The sequence below is a fragment of the Ovis canadensis genome, chromosome 13, assembly GCF_042477335.2.
Source record: "Ovis canadensis isolate MfBH-ARS-UI-01 breed Bighorn chromosome 13, ARS-UI_OviCan_v2, whole genome shotgun sequence".
In the NCBI taxonomy this organism is placed as follows: domain Eukaryota; kingdom Metazoa; phylum Chordata; class Mammalia; order Artiodactyla; family Bovidae; genus Ovis; species Ovis canadensis.
Window position 1 is genome coordinate 38,941,051 of NC_091257.1, and position 13,964 is coordinate 38,955,014.

At 40.8% G+C, this 13,964-nt stretch overlaps 1 protein-coding gene across 1 annotated transcript in view; it reads right to left on the bottom strand.

Annotated features, from left to right (window-relative positions):
• Positions 1-13,964, bottom strand: part of C13H10orf67 (chromosome 13 C10orf67 homolog) — a 104,219-nt gene that overhangs the window by 31,517 nt on the left and 58,738 nt on the right. The window contains exons 9-10 of the mRNA XM_069547431.1: positions 8,834-8,893; positions 8,006-8,173 (exon numbers count right to left, since the gene is read on the bottom strand). Coding sequence (XP_069403532.1) covers positions 8,006-8,173; positions 8,834-8,893 — 228 coding nt within the window. The remainder of the gene's footprint in view (positions 1-8,005; positions 8,174-8,833; positions 8,894-13,964) is intronic.

Here is a 13,964-nt window from a genome sequence, read left to right on the forward strand (position 1 = left end):
AACCAATGGAAAAAATTTTTAATTAAAAAAAATAATTTAGAGCATTCAAATTACCTGCTACCTTCTCTCTTTCCTCACATGCTCTATTTTTTATTTGCAAATGTTTAGCTCTTACTGGGGTTGCCTTTATTACGGTTTCAATATACGAATGTCTATATTGTGGTCTATGAACCCTCTGCTGATAATTTCTGATTATCCCCTGACAGGTGAATTCTCAGCAGGACTTAATCCTGAACTTGACCGTAACCCTCAGCTCTTACCTTAGTTCACTGAACTCTAACTTCTATTCCATCAGTCCCCCGCATCCTCCAGAGCTTTCTGGTGGTCCTAGAACTACCCAAATTATCGTTCCCTTGGTTGTCTCCACACCTTCCTGGAGAAAACTACCACCTACCATCACCAGCATAGTGACTCAATCTCCCCAAGGCCCATGTGGCAGGAAAGGAACCAAAAAAAAAAAAACCCAAAAAACAGAGGCACAGCAACACTAGTTTAATAAAACAGTGAAAGTCTTCATTCTCATCAGCCTTCCTTGGCTTCCAATATGTGGGAATCACTCAAGCTATGGGAGGCATGCACTTTGGGGGCTCCCTCCACCTATCTGTTCTCAAAGAGCACAATCCACTTGAAATGCCTCTCTGACCAGGGCACAAGGAGTACACACTGTGAACACTGCCATTGGTTAACAGGGGACCAAAGAACCATAGGCATAACAGCCCCAAGCTTTGGAGGGGCTGTATACGAATGGATCTGCCTGCCCATGCAGGAGACACAGGCTGGATCTCTGGTCCAGGAAGATTCCACATGCCACAGGGCAATTAAGCCCTTGTGCCACAATTACTGAGCCCATGATCTTTAGAACTTGCGCTCATCAACAAGAGAAGCCACCGCAATGAGAAGCCCCAAACTATCAAGTGGCCCCCACTGCCCCAACTAGCAGAAGCCCACGCACAGTAGCAAAGACCCAGTGTGGCCAATAGTAAAAATAAGTGAAAAAACAAATTAATTAAGTGAAATAAAAAGAATCCACAGAAAGTTAGGAAAACAAACTGGCAAAGCAAAATAAGTTTCCACTGAGAAGGACATTTATATTTATTTCACTCTATCTGAAGTCATATCAGTAGTTGAAAGTTTATTTTAAAAATTGATTCTGTGTTTAAATTCGTGTACAGTAAAAATTAGTTCCAATTTTCAAGGCTCCCTTTTCCTGACGCTCATATAATGATCAACTCTGTAATAACTAGAGATAAAACCCTGCTAAAGCATATCTTATGTAAAGCAAATAATTATTCAATCTCTCCCAAAGACAATACTCTTAGCATGACAAAGATAGCTTCTCTTTTCATTTAAAAAAAAAAGTACCGCATGTAGACTAGAGTGTTTGCTCTCCAGTTTGAGTTGAACTTTCAACTCTGCTGTAGCACGTTATATTGAATCCTGACTCTGTCCACATTAAACTGTCATTTTGTTTTGCCAGCTGCTGGCATTCCACTTTCACTGGAATACATGTGCTGGTCTTTATGTGGTTACTTCATTGACAGGTGCAAACACCGGACTGCTAAACAATAGACAGAGGTAAAAATGAGTGGTAATAGAAAGTAGATAACTTCCTAAGTAGGAAAATATACATTAAATTATTACAAGGAAAACCAAACATTGTGACTAGAAATAACTCATTAAAAATATTTCTCATACTGTCTTGAATTTACTTCAGGGAGATTCTTTACCATCTGAGTCACCAGGGCTCTCTCTCTCTCTCTCTCTCTCTCTCTCTCTATATATATATATATATATATATATATATACATACATATATCTCCAGGGGATCTTCCTGACCCAGGGATCGAACCCGGGTCTCCCACATTGGAGGCAGATGCTTTAATCTCTGAGCCACAGGAAAGCCCCTTATATGTATATATAACTAAAATCCATAAAATTAAGAAATAAGTTTTATTCATAACAGAAATCATGATTGTTAAATATTTCCCATATTTAAGCATTTACAACAGGTTAAAAACCAACATTCAATAAATATAATATAAATCTGGAATCAGTAGCCAAGGTTTCTATTAATAGTAACAGAAGCACACTTATGTTTATTAGCTGTCATAAGATCAACCATATTCCTTATCATACCCCCTTTCTCCTTTTGTTCTCAAAGAATCATTCCATTCTTTAATTTCTCCCAATTTCCACAGACATCCCTCTTCTTAAACTTGGGCCATTCATTCTGGATTTAAAACCACCTTGAATCTCTCCTTTAAACCATCAAATACATTATCATCAAAATGATGTTTCTAACTCAGGAAGAAAGATGATCTTCTGTCTCTAAAATTTCAATAAGCTTGACTTTGATATTATCATTTCTTTCTAATTATCTTCTCAGCAAACTACTAATTTTGAACACTAGTAGTGTGCCAGTGTGTGGTGGGTAGTGCAGCGGGGGAGGAGGGGCATGGAATGGAGAATGTCACAGGCATAGGAAGAGAGGAGGAACAGCCTCTGGATAGAAACAAAGCATTAAGAAACCATTAGCAAACTGACCGAAATTGCTCAAGGAAACTGTTACTTCTTCGGAGTGAAAGACTGTATGCAATTGATTCTCTACATATTATATATTCAGTGGCACTGAACAGCCATGTGACTGATGGGATCTCAGTTCCCCAGTGAGGGACTGAACCTAGGCATCAGCAGCGAAAGCCAGAATCCTAGACGAAAATGGTGTGTTTCTTAATCAGAATTCACTTGTATATTCTCAGCTAGAGAGACAGATCATCAGAATGACTCCCTAGGTTGCTCAGGCTCATGTCTATCAGTCCTGGTGGCGTGAAGTCCAATGTGGGTTCACCGTAATGCTTTCAGCCACTGGATTAACTGGACTCCATAACACTTCAGGGCCCGGGTTACAATAACTCCTTGTTCTATTCTGGATAGAACAGAGCACTATCTCCCACATAGAAAGTGGTGAAGGAGATCTTCAGGCTATTTTCAAATTTTTCAAAAAGCCTAAAAATCAGTGTACCTTGATTCCCTAATAAGGTTGCATAGGCTAACAAAATGAAAAAACTCTTTGGATTTGGTTGGCATAGAATCAATTCAGTGAGCAATCCTTAAGTCACCTAAGGCTGATTGGAAATGCAAGTTAGCAGTCATATGTAACAGGTGAATAAGGGGAAACAGTAGCTTTCCTTTAAGTAGTTCAGGTTTTTGAGGAACAGAGACTACACTGAGGCATTCCATCTAGAGAAATCTATGAAAATACATGCCTAAAGAAAAGGAAATTGACGTCTGCTGTAATTTATAAAAACTAAACCCTAGGAGTTCAAGAGAAACCTGGGACCTAGGACTGCAGAGGTCAGGGCTGAAGACACTGACAGGGTGGAAGAGCTGGATCCAAAGAGGATGGGCAGCAGTGCACTGCTAGCGTCCGGGGTGGGGTGTAGTGGCCTTGGGCTGATGCTGGGGAGTGTTGGTACTGAAGTTGTTCTATGACGTCTGCCTGTGATTGAATTCACAGCATAACTGGTGGATGCAACGATGGCAGTTAGGTGAGTGACCGCATGTCAAATGCTCAGGGGGTGAGCCCCACGTCTGGGCAGGGTCAGGACTCTGACCAAATGACCTGGTGTTCGAGACTGGCCCCGACTTCCAGGGAGAACTGGGGAGAAGCCCACAGCTAAAACCCAGGAAAATGGAATAAAGCAACACGACGCAGTGCGGAGCCAGAACACTGCCCTGGGAGCTCCTGGGTGACATTTCCTGTTACTACCAGGTGGTATTATCAATTAATATTATTAATAGTTAATATTACTAATACATGTCAGGACCTAGTGTCTGCCCCATGGTTCAGAGTGTCTACAGAAGAATAAAACTTGATACAAATCTCTTTCTTCCCTGGTTTCCATAGCAATATCTTAGGGCTTTAAATTAAATTACACTAAGATATCATTAATTTTACAAGTAAAATGTTATCATTGTTCCCCAATGAAAATAAACAAGAAGCAAAGTGTAAAACCTTTCAAGTGATTTTTTGACAAAAAATTTTTTCATTTGTGCAAGAGACATTGGAGATTATTTTCACCAAAATATTTTCAGTTCCAAATATACTATAAGTACTTATTTATCATCCAGCTACTTAGAATAATATAACACAAGTCAAAGCCACCTTTTGGCTGAATGATATTTCTCCAATTTTTCCATTTTGGTCTCTGAGAGCAGAATCTAAAGACGCATTCACTTTAGTGGCAAATGACAACTTTGATTTAAAAACAAAAACAAGTAATTGTAGTGTATGATTTCACTTATCTCTGCATTTTATTATTATTATTATTATTTAATCTCTGCATTTTAAAGTTATTTCTATTTGGGACTTCCCTGGTGGTCCATTGGTCAGGACTCAGCACTTTCACTGCCATGATCCCCAGGTTCAGTCCCTGGTGGGGGAATTAAGATCCTGCAAGCCTCTTGGCATGGTCAGAAAAATAAAAAAGAAAAGAGTCATTCCTATCAGGAAACAAAGATTCAGTATGATTAGGAAAAATGTTGTTGTGTCAACATAATCAATGGGCTTCCCAGGTGGCTCCAGTGGTAAAGAACCTGCCTGACAATGCAGGAGACATAAGAGACACCGGTTCGATGCCTGGGTTGGGAAGATTCTCTGGAGGAGGGCATGGCAACCCACTGCATTCTTGCCTGGAGAATCCCATGGGCAGAGGAGTCTTGTGGGCTACAGTCTATAGGGTTGCAAAGAGTCAAACACGACTAAAACGACTTAGCATGCAATCTATCAAAATACAGTAAATTCCCTCTGACAGTCTCTGAAGACTGTATACGTGTTCAGGACGGTCCCAGCTCTGTATTACTCCACCACCTTGTGGAGGGGTGGGGGTACAGATCAACAAAGAGCAAAACACTGGCTTTTTCACATAGCTCTGCAGAGCTATGAACTGCCTGCTTTATCAAGCCGAGCCCAGAGGAAAAAAATAACAAAATAACGAAACGACGAACAGATTGTATGATTTTCTTCTCTGGTGGAGTTTATTTTCCACTTCACGTGCAATTCAATTCAGTAAAAGGAATGTATAGGAGAGCTATAGGGAAAGATCTTCCTTTCATCCACCTTACCTAGAATACTCTACACCCATAATAATTCCATATCACATAATCATAATAATTTTTAAAAATTACTAGCTGGCAGGATGACTATGCTCATACTTATAAAACTATTGCAAAGTACTTCACCCTGCAGTTCTTGAATTGTTTAAAGAACAGTATTCCAGAGTTTTTATGAAAGTTCTTTTATGCTGTCCAAATTGCTTTGTATCTAGTGAAGTTTACGGATGGGAACACGACTGACGGTCCCCTGTCCCACTTCCCACACGGAAAGGTCCCGATGCTTTCTGCAGATCTAAGCACACGCCATATGTTCCATCAGCACAGACAGGTGACCCCGTGGAAGCTCAGAAGTCTTCCAGAGAAGCATTTACTGGGTGCAGCCTTAATTCACTAATTACCCTGGAGCAGGGCTGGGGGTGCGGAGGGGAGGGGAAGCTAGGAACCCAGTTTTAACCTTGTTCTGTGAAACCTCAGTATTTGAAATGTTTTACAGCTATCAAAAAATAAACTTTACACAAAAACGCTGTCCAAACACAAATTTCACGTTGTGAAATCTTTCATAAACAGAAATCAGACAGCAATGTTCCTATCACACTTTTCAGACTGGCTAAATACTCCGTTTATCACCGTGTGCGCCACTGGGTGAAGCACGTGTGCTGTTCCCACAGAATGACACAGATTTCAAAAAATAAGTATGATTAATTAGATAAGGTAAATGACTGATGTAAAATGTTCCTGCAGCAAGCCCTCTGTTTGGTCATCTACACATGGTCAAGATGATAAAACCCTTTAGAGACAATTTTTAAGGAGTCCAACTACCTCGGTATTGACAAAATATTCAAGAGTTCTGAGAAACAGGAAAATGATAACCAGAGTACATATATGGAGAATTCATCTACAGTGAAGAATATACTGCATGGGGAGGTGATGGAAGGGAACACTCACTATAATAGGATTATCATTAACAAAAGTGTATATGAAAGTAATAACAGTGTGCCAGAAAAATATATTTCACATTAAAAATCAAGTCAATTCCCATGAAAATGTTAAGTCCAGCTTACGTCATCTCTCCCCTCCCCCAGTCCAATTTTTACTTACTGTTACACATTAACTTCTGAGTCTCTGCAGCTGACAAAATGTACTGTTAAGCTTCAGAAACATTTAGATAACAATCATTTTGGTCAGAAGGAAAGCCTGGGACACTTAAGAGAAAATCCTCATGACACTTTCTCAGATATCCTTTCTCCTCATCATGGTGTATTTTTTTTTTTTTTTGTCTCCCCTTCATGATACATTTTCCCTGGGGGAGAATGGGCAGTATTTTAGCCCCTTGTAGCTGGGACTTTGGAAGCTCAGTTTTGATCTGTAAACTGGGGACACTGGAGTGTCTAGTCTGCAATGCTAGGATTGAGTTAGAGCCCTGGGTTTGCTGCAGGGACCAGGCTGCTCTGTCTGGGTTTCTGACCCTGCTCTACGATTCTCCCACCATCATCTCAGAGCCTCAGACCACAGACCCCTGGCATGCACCCTGATTTCACGGCAGCTCAGAGGTTTCTGGAATGGGATGCCACTGCGGCCACAGGCTGCCTAAGTCTCAGGCTTGAACTAGAGCCCCTTACCCAGTAAGGCTGGGCCCCTCCACCCTGGTTAGCAGGCAGCACTGCAAACTCAAGCCCAGCACTTGCTTTTTACCTTTCTGTTTTGTTTTGTTTTGCTTTGCTTTGTTTTCCTTGTGTGTGTGGGTTTCCCCCTGTCCTGCCTCCCTCAACCCCCACTGCCCAAAATACTTCCCAGACCTGGATTCCAAAAAATCTTACTTATGGAACCTAGTCACTGGTCAGGCATGTGCCATATTCTCCAAGTATCATTCTCCTCATTGGGAAATTACATCGGTTTCCGGTTGTTGATATATCTTAACTCTCTGCAGAGTGGAAGTGCTTGTAGAGGAGAGTGTTTTTTCTCAGCTCCTGGGCTTTCGTTCCAAGTGGAGCAACTCCCCACTAAGCATTACACCTGCCTCCCTCCACCTCTGCTCCACTGCCCTCATTTCCCTCTGCTGGGTTCAAGTGGTGAGCCTCCTGCCTGGTGAGTGATGGAGAGAGGGTGATGCCTTTTCCTCCCCTGTCTGGAGCCAGAATGACACAGTGAGCAAGATTCTACTCTGTCCTCCTGCCCTGAGTGTTGGAGCGGTAGTCTCTGCCCTCTGTGAGGGGAGGAGGAAGAATGCGGGGACACACAGCAACAAGAGTCTGGGAAACCAAAACGTGCTCGTGGGCTGACTCTCTCCAGGAAATGCTGTACCTTGCAAGTACGTGTCACCAATCAGCATCTAAGCTTCCAAATGGTGTGGAAAAGGAGTTATGACTGGTTGCACGATTCACAGTGCCCACAGGATAGATCAGTTGCTCAGAGAAATGCAGCTATTCCCATAACTAGGGGAGTACCCTGGCAGTCTAGTGGTTAGGATTCTGCACTTTTGCTGCTGAAGACATGGGTTCAATCCCTGGTCGGGAAACTAAGATCCTGCAAGCCTGTGATAGATACTGGGCAGTCATGAGTTAGAGATTTTACACCTTGAAAGTGCTTGGAAGGTTTCTCTATCTTACTAATTCAACAGAGATCCATGAAGGCTTGCTGACTATGCCAAATAAACCACCAAGCTAAGCACAGAGGTGGCATCCTCCTGGGTAAGGTAAGGGGCCTGATGAGGACACGCTGGTGTGGAAAGAGCAGCCAGAGCCTTCTGTACAGACGCCCACAGAGGAGGCAAGGAGAGTGGAGTGTTTGACACTGGCCTTGCTGCTGGACCAGAGGGGCAACGCTGAGGTTGCAGCGGTGCTAACAGCGCCCTCTGCAGGTGAGGGTGTCACGGGTTGTGAACCAGTCTCACCGTGGGTGGCTCCTCCTTGAAAGGCTTCTTTGAACTCTTGACCCTCTTGGTCTTAGAAGGCGAAGAACCGACGGAGGAAGAACGTGGCCTCAGAGAAATTACACCTGCACTCTTGGGCTGTGAGGGCCACTGGGATGAAGCATCTTTCCCCTTGATGCTTCTGGGGCTCTGGCACAGAAGAAGAACCATTCTGTTATTACCCATAATGCCATTCTCATTACTCGTGTTTCAGAGTCACCTCCCTCACTTTTGCTCCCTTGCCCTCCTCTCTTGAGCTAGAACCGCAGGTGGGAGTCTTCAGTCCCAAGGGGCCTAGATCTGTCTTGCTCTCAGTGCCGCCATCCCGTATCCCGCAAGCCCAAACCCCGCCTGATTTAGTCTGCGGGTGGGGCCTGTTTTTCCACCCCTCCCACTGATGCTCAAGTACTGAGACAAACATACCAACAGACCATTGATTTCTAAAGTTCCTGGGGAGGTGGGGTTTTTGCGGGGTGGGATGAGGCGGTAGCTTGAGGAATGTTTCGTATTCCTAAGAAGGCAGGAGGGGCAGGGCTGGCAGGTGGAAGCCACAGGACAGGCGTCAGAAGGGCCAGGGCACCGAGCCTGGCGGTCGGGGCGCCAGCGATACTTCCCGCTCTCACTCTCTAACCTCCCAGGTCCTTGCCTCCCGCTCACATGCCTTGCCTCACTTTTAAGCATTTTCTCCTTCAAACTCAGATGCGAGAAAGTGAAAGGCCTCTGGATGATGTGTATAGGTTCTTCAACTCAGCTGCCCAAATATGAGACGAACAGAAACAAAGGAAAGAAGTCAAGAACTTAAATGCCAACCTTGGCAACTATGGCGTCATACTTTCTTCTCATTTCAAGGTCTTCTTTCTGCTTATTAACCTGTGAAATTAAAGACTCGTGTCATTTGTTATCATTGGCAAAGATGAAAAAAGAGAATTTGCGGTCAATCTTCCTTAAGCAATGAAAGAGTAGCATTTTAAACCATTTCACTGCCCAAACTATTATGGGAATATAAGTCACAATATTGAATATAAATAAATTAGGAGAGAAAATATATTCACTCCTAGAAGAAAGAGTACTTTGTAATAGAGCTTATAGGAAAACATGCAATTGTTTGCTTATGTGTTTTTATTAACATTATTGTGTACCAGGCACTGCACTGTGTTGCTATTCAGCCACACTGTATTAGGCTCTTAGAATAAATAACACAGAGGAGTCCAGGGGATTCTCAAAGAGTCAGACACAAATGAAGCGACTTAGCATACACACAAACCTTGCCTTCAAGCATTTAGGTTCTAGCAGAAAATGAGTTTCTAAAAAAAAAATTATATATACCAAAAATGTATGCAGTGCAAATATAAGTTAGAAGTAAATTAATATGACCATCTGACTTGAGAAAGAGAACAACAGCCACAGTGCTAAAGCCCCCTGTGTAACTGTCACGATCCTATAACCAACTCCAAACCAGGAAACCACTATTCTGAATTTTGAGCTTAGAATTCCCTTTTATTTTCTTGATTAATTTTTTATCAGGTTTACAGACTTACCACCTCATCCCATTGGTATCCTTAAGCAATATACACATTTAGTTTCACTTACTTTTAAACTTTTTTAAAAAATCATTATTTATGTGTTCTCCCTTAATGCGTTCACTTCATCATTTCTGAGATTAACCTATGTTGATACTGGAAGCAGTTCATTCATATTCGCTGCTATATACTATTCAAGAGTACAAGTACAGCATAATGTATTTATCCATTCCCTGTCAATGAACATTTGGGAAATCCCAGGATTCTTCTTTTCTATATAATACGGCTTTAAATATTCTTGAACCTGTTCCCCCAGGCACATGTGCTAGGAGCTCCTTGGTGATGTTATATGCCTAGGAACAGAACTTTGGGGCATATTTTAAGAGAATGATCAGCTTCAGCGGATAACCCAGATTTGTTTTCCAAAGTTTCTGTAACAACATACATATTCCCCAGCAGTTTATGAGAATTCTTTACTCTACATACTTAACAACATTTGGCACTGTTATATTACTCATGAAGCCAAGCACATTTTCAGTTCATTGGTCACTGGGTTTCTTCTCTGGTGAAGGGCCTGTTAAAAACTTTAGCCCAGATTTCTACTGGGTGGTCTTTTCCTTATTGATTTGAAGGAGTTCCTCACATACTCTTGAAAACAGCTTTGTGAATACATAAATGGTGTGAATATTTTTGGATATTTGTGGCTAGATCTTTAAATTTTCTTTGAGACATCTTCTGATGAAAAGGGGCCCTTAATTTTCATGGGGTTGATTTTTTTAATTAATCAATTTATTTGGCTGCACCAGGTCTTAATAGCGGCACACGAGATCTTTAGTTGTGGCATGTAGGGTCTAGTTCCCTTATTAGGGGTTGAACTCGGGTCCCTGCATTGGAAGTGTGGAGTCCCAGCCACTGGACCACCAGGGAAGTCCCTGAAACTTCTAATTTTCCATTTATACCTTGTTTATTTTATGTCTTGTTTAGACAATAATTTCTACTTTGAGCTTAACAATTTTCCTCTAAAATTTAAAGAAAATTTCCTTTTATATTTGAATCCTTAATTCATACAAAATGGATATGCATGGTATGAGGTGGGGAGCCAATTTTATTTTAGGCAACTGTTTAATCAATTCTCAAGCATCTTTAGTGAAAATTCAACCTATTTCCATTGATCTGTGGTACTGACAGATACTGAGTATTTAGGTATGTTTGGTTCTGCTACTGGGTTCTCAATTTCTTCCCAAAGAACCATGATGTCTTAATCACCTTAAATTTATATTAATAACTCACAGAAGTCTCTCCCTACTCCATCATGTCATTATTTCACCTTGTTTCTTAGCTATTCTTGACCCTTGTTCTTCCATATTAATTTCATTTTTAAAAATTTTATTTATTATTTATTTTTGGCTATGCTAGGTCTTCATTGCTGCTTGAGGGCTTTCTCTAGTTGCAGCAAACAGGAGCTAGCTGCAGTGCATGGGTTTCTCTTGTGCTGGCTTCTCTTGTTGCAGAGTTCGGGCTCTAGGTGTGCAGGCTTCAGCAGTTGTAGCTCCTGGGCTCTAGAGTTGTGGTGCATGGGCTTAGTTGCTACATGGAATGTGGGATCTTCCTGGACTAGAGATTGAACCTATGTCCCCTGCATTGGCAGGTGAATTCTTAATCACTGGACCATCAGGGAAGTCCCTTCCATACTAATTTCAAAATAGGCCTGTCAATTCCATGAAAAGCCTTATAGTAATTTTGGCTGGAATTTTATTGCATATAGAGATCAGTTTGGCAAAAACTATTGCTAAGATAATCCAATTCTGTAGCTCACCTTTTCTGTTTTCTTTCAATATTTGGAAGAGCAAAAGTTTTTAATTTTGATAAAATGCAGCTTACACTATTTAAAGAAATCTCTGCCAAATTTGATATCACTAAGATCCCTACTTGGCCTTCTTTTATTAATTTGTGGCTTTAACTATTACATTTATACTCATGAATCATCTCAAGTAAATTTTTATATGAGGTGTGAGGTAAGCGTTAAGGTTCATTTTTTGCCTAGAATCAATAACCTCAGATATGCAGATGACACCACCCTTATGGCAGAAAGTGAAGAAGAACTCAAAAGCCTCTTGATGAAAGTGAAAGAGGAGAGTGAAAAACTTGGCTTAAAACTCAACATTCAGAAAACTAAGATCAGGGCATCCAGTCCCATCACTTCATGGGAAATAGATGGGGAAACAGTGGAAACAGTGTCAGACTTTATTTTCTTGGGCTCCAAAATCACTGCAGATGGTGATTGCAGCCATGAAATTAAAAGAAGCTTACTCCTTGGAAGAAAAGTTATGACCAACCTAGATAGCATATTGAAAAGCAGAGACATTACTTTGTCAACAAAGGTCCGTCTAGTCAAGGCTATGGTTTTTCCAGTGGTCAAGTATGGATGTGAGAGTTGGACCGTGAAGAAAGTTGAGCACCAAAGAATTGATGCTTTTGAACTGTGGTGTTGGAGAAGACTCTTGAGAGTCCCTTGGACTGCAAGGAGATCCAACTAGTCCATTCTGAAGGAGATCAGCCCTGGGTGTTCTTTGGAAGGAATGATGCTAAAGCTGAAACTCCAGTACTTTGGCCACCTCATGCAAAGAGTTGACTCATTGGAAAAGACTCTGATGCTGGGAGGGATTGGGGGCAGGAGGAGAAGGGGACGACAGAGGATGAAATGGCTGGATGGCATCACCGACTTGATGGACGTGAATCTGAGTGAACTCCAGGAGATGGTGATGGACAGGGAGGCCTGGCATGCTGTGATTCATGGTGTCGCAAAGAGTTGGACACAACTGAGTGACTGAACTGAACTGAACTGGTCCAATTATATCGGCATCACTGGTTGAAAAGATTATCCTTTCCTGCTTGAATTGTCTTGGTACTTTTGTTAGATATCAGTTCATCTTATAGGACCCAAAGAGTCTATTTCTTGGCTTTCTATTCTATTCCATCAATCTATATGTTTATCCATATACTAGTAGTATGTTGTCTTGACTAGTGTCTTTACAGTAAGTCTTAAAATCAGGTTATGGGAGTTCTTTCTCTTGCTGTGCTCTTTTTCAAAATTGTTTTAGCTAACCAAGGTTCATGAATTTCCATATACATTTTACAGAAGATTGTTGATTTAAAAAAAAAAGGCCTACTGAGATTTTGATTAGGCTTGTATATACAAATCAATTCAGAGATAACAGTTAAACAACATGGATCTTCTGAATCATGAACATGGTATGTTTCTCCATCTATTTAAATCTTTAACTTCAGTATTTCATATGGTTTTGCACATAATTAATCAAATTTATCCATAACTATTTCATATTTTTATGCTATTGTAAATCAAGTTTTTTAAAGTTTCAGTTTTTGATTGTTCATTGCTAGTATATAGAAACACATTATTTTGATCTTTGCATTCTTGCTAAGTTCACTTTATAATTTTAGTAGGTTTTTGTAGACTCCTTAGGACTTCCTATATAAATTATCGTGGTTATCTGGGAATAAAAACATTTGTACTTTTCCCTTTCTAATCTGTATGCCATTTATTTCTTTTTCTTGAATATTGTACTAGCTAGGACCTAAATAACAATGTCTAATGGAAGTTATAAGAACAGAGTCTTGTCTCACTTCTCATCTTAGACTTAAAACATTGCCTTTCACTATGAAATATACTAACAGTTATGTTTCATAGGTATTTGTGATCAACTTTAGAAGGTTTCCTTCTATTCCCAGTTTGCTGAGAGCTTTTATCATAAATGTATATTGGACTTTCTCAAATGCTTTATATATATATTTGCCCTCTGGCTCCAACACTTTCCAGTTTTACCATATGCAAAATACATTCATCCTTATTCAAGACCTCAAAAAATCTCATCCTCTGAGAGCATCTGCTTGAGGTCAAGGTCTCATTACATAAATTAGGTTCAAGTGCAGATGAAGCTCCTTGAGTAATTTTATCTTGATCGGAAGACCCAGCAATTAAAGAGACAAGTTATCTGACTCCACAGTCAACATACCATGGTGGGACATAAGATAACCACTAAAGAGCCTCCCCTTGGGTCAAGGACTCATCTATTTCCATTGGAAATCTGTGATGGCTCCTAGGCACAGAAAATGAGACATGTATTTTAAAAGAGTAAATGATTGGGTTACCAAAATATGACTTTTCTAGCTAAATGGCCAAACACTGGCATGTTACATGTAACAGATAGATTTGAAGCATGTCTCAGAGGGAACTTGGGCAACAAGGAACCCAGTATGAGATCAAGGCCACTGCAGAGATAAGTCAGTGTTGTGCCCTGACATCATAATTCCTTTCTATCTGAAGTCTGGATTGTTTCCTAGAAATAAGGTGCACTGAGATGAAACAGATGGAAAATTAGTTAAGGGTAAGAGTTCAATTA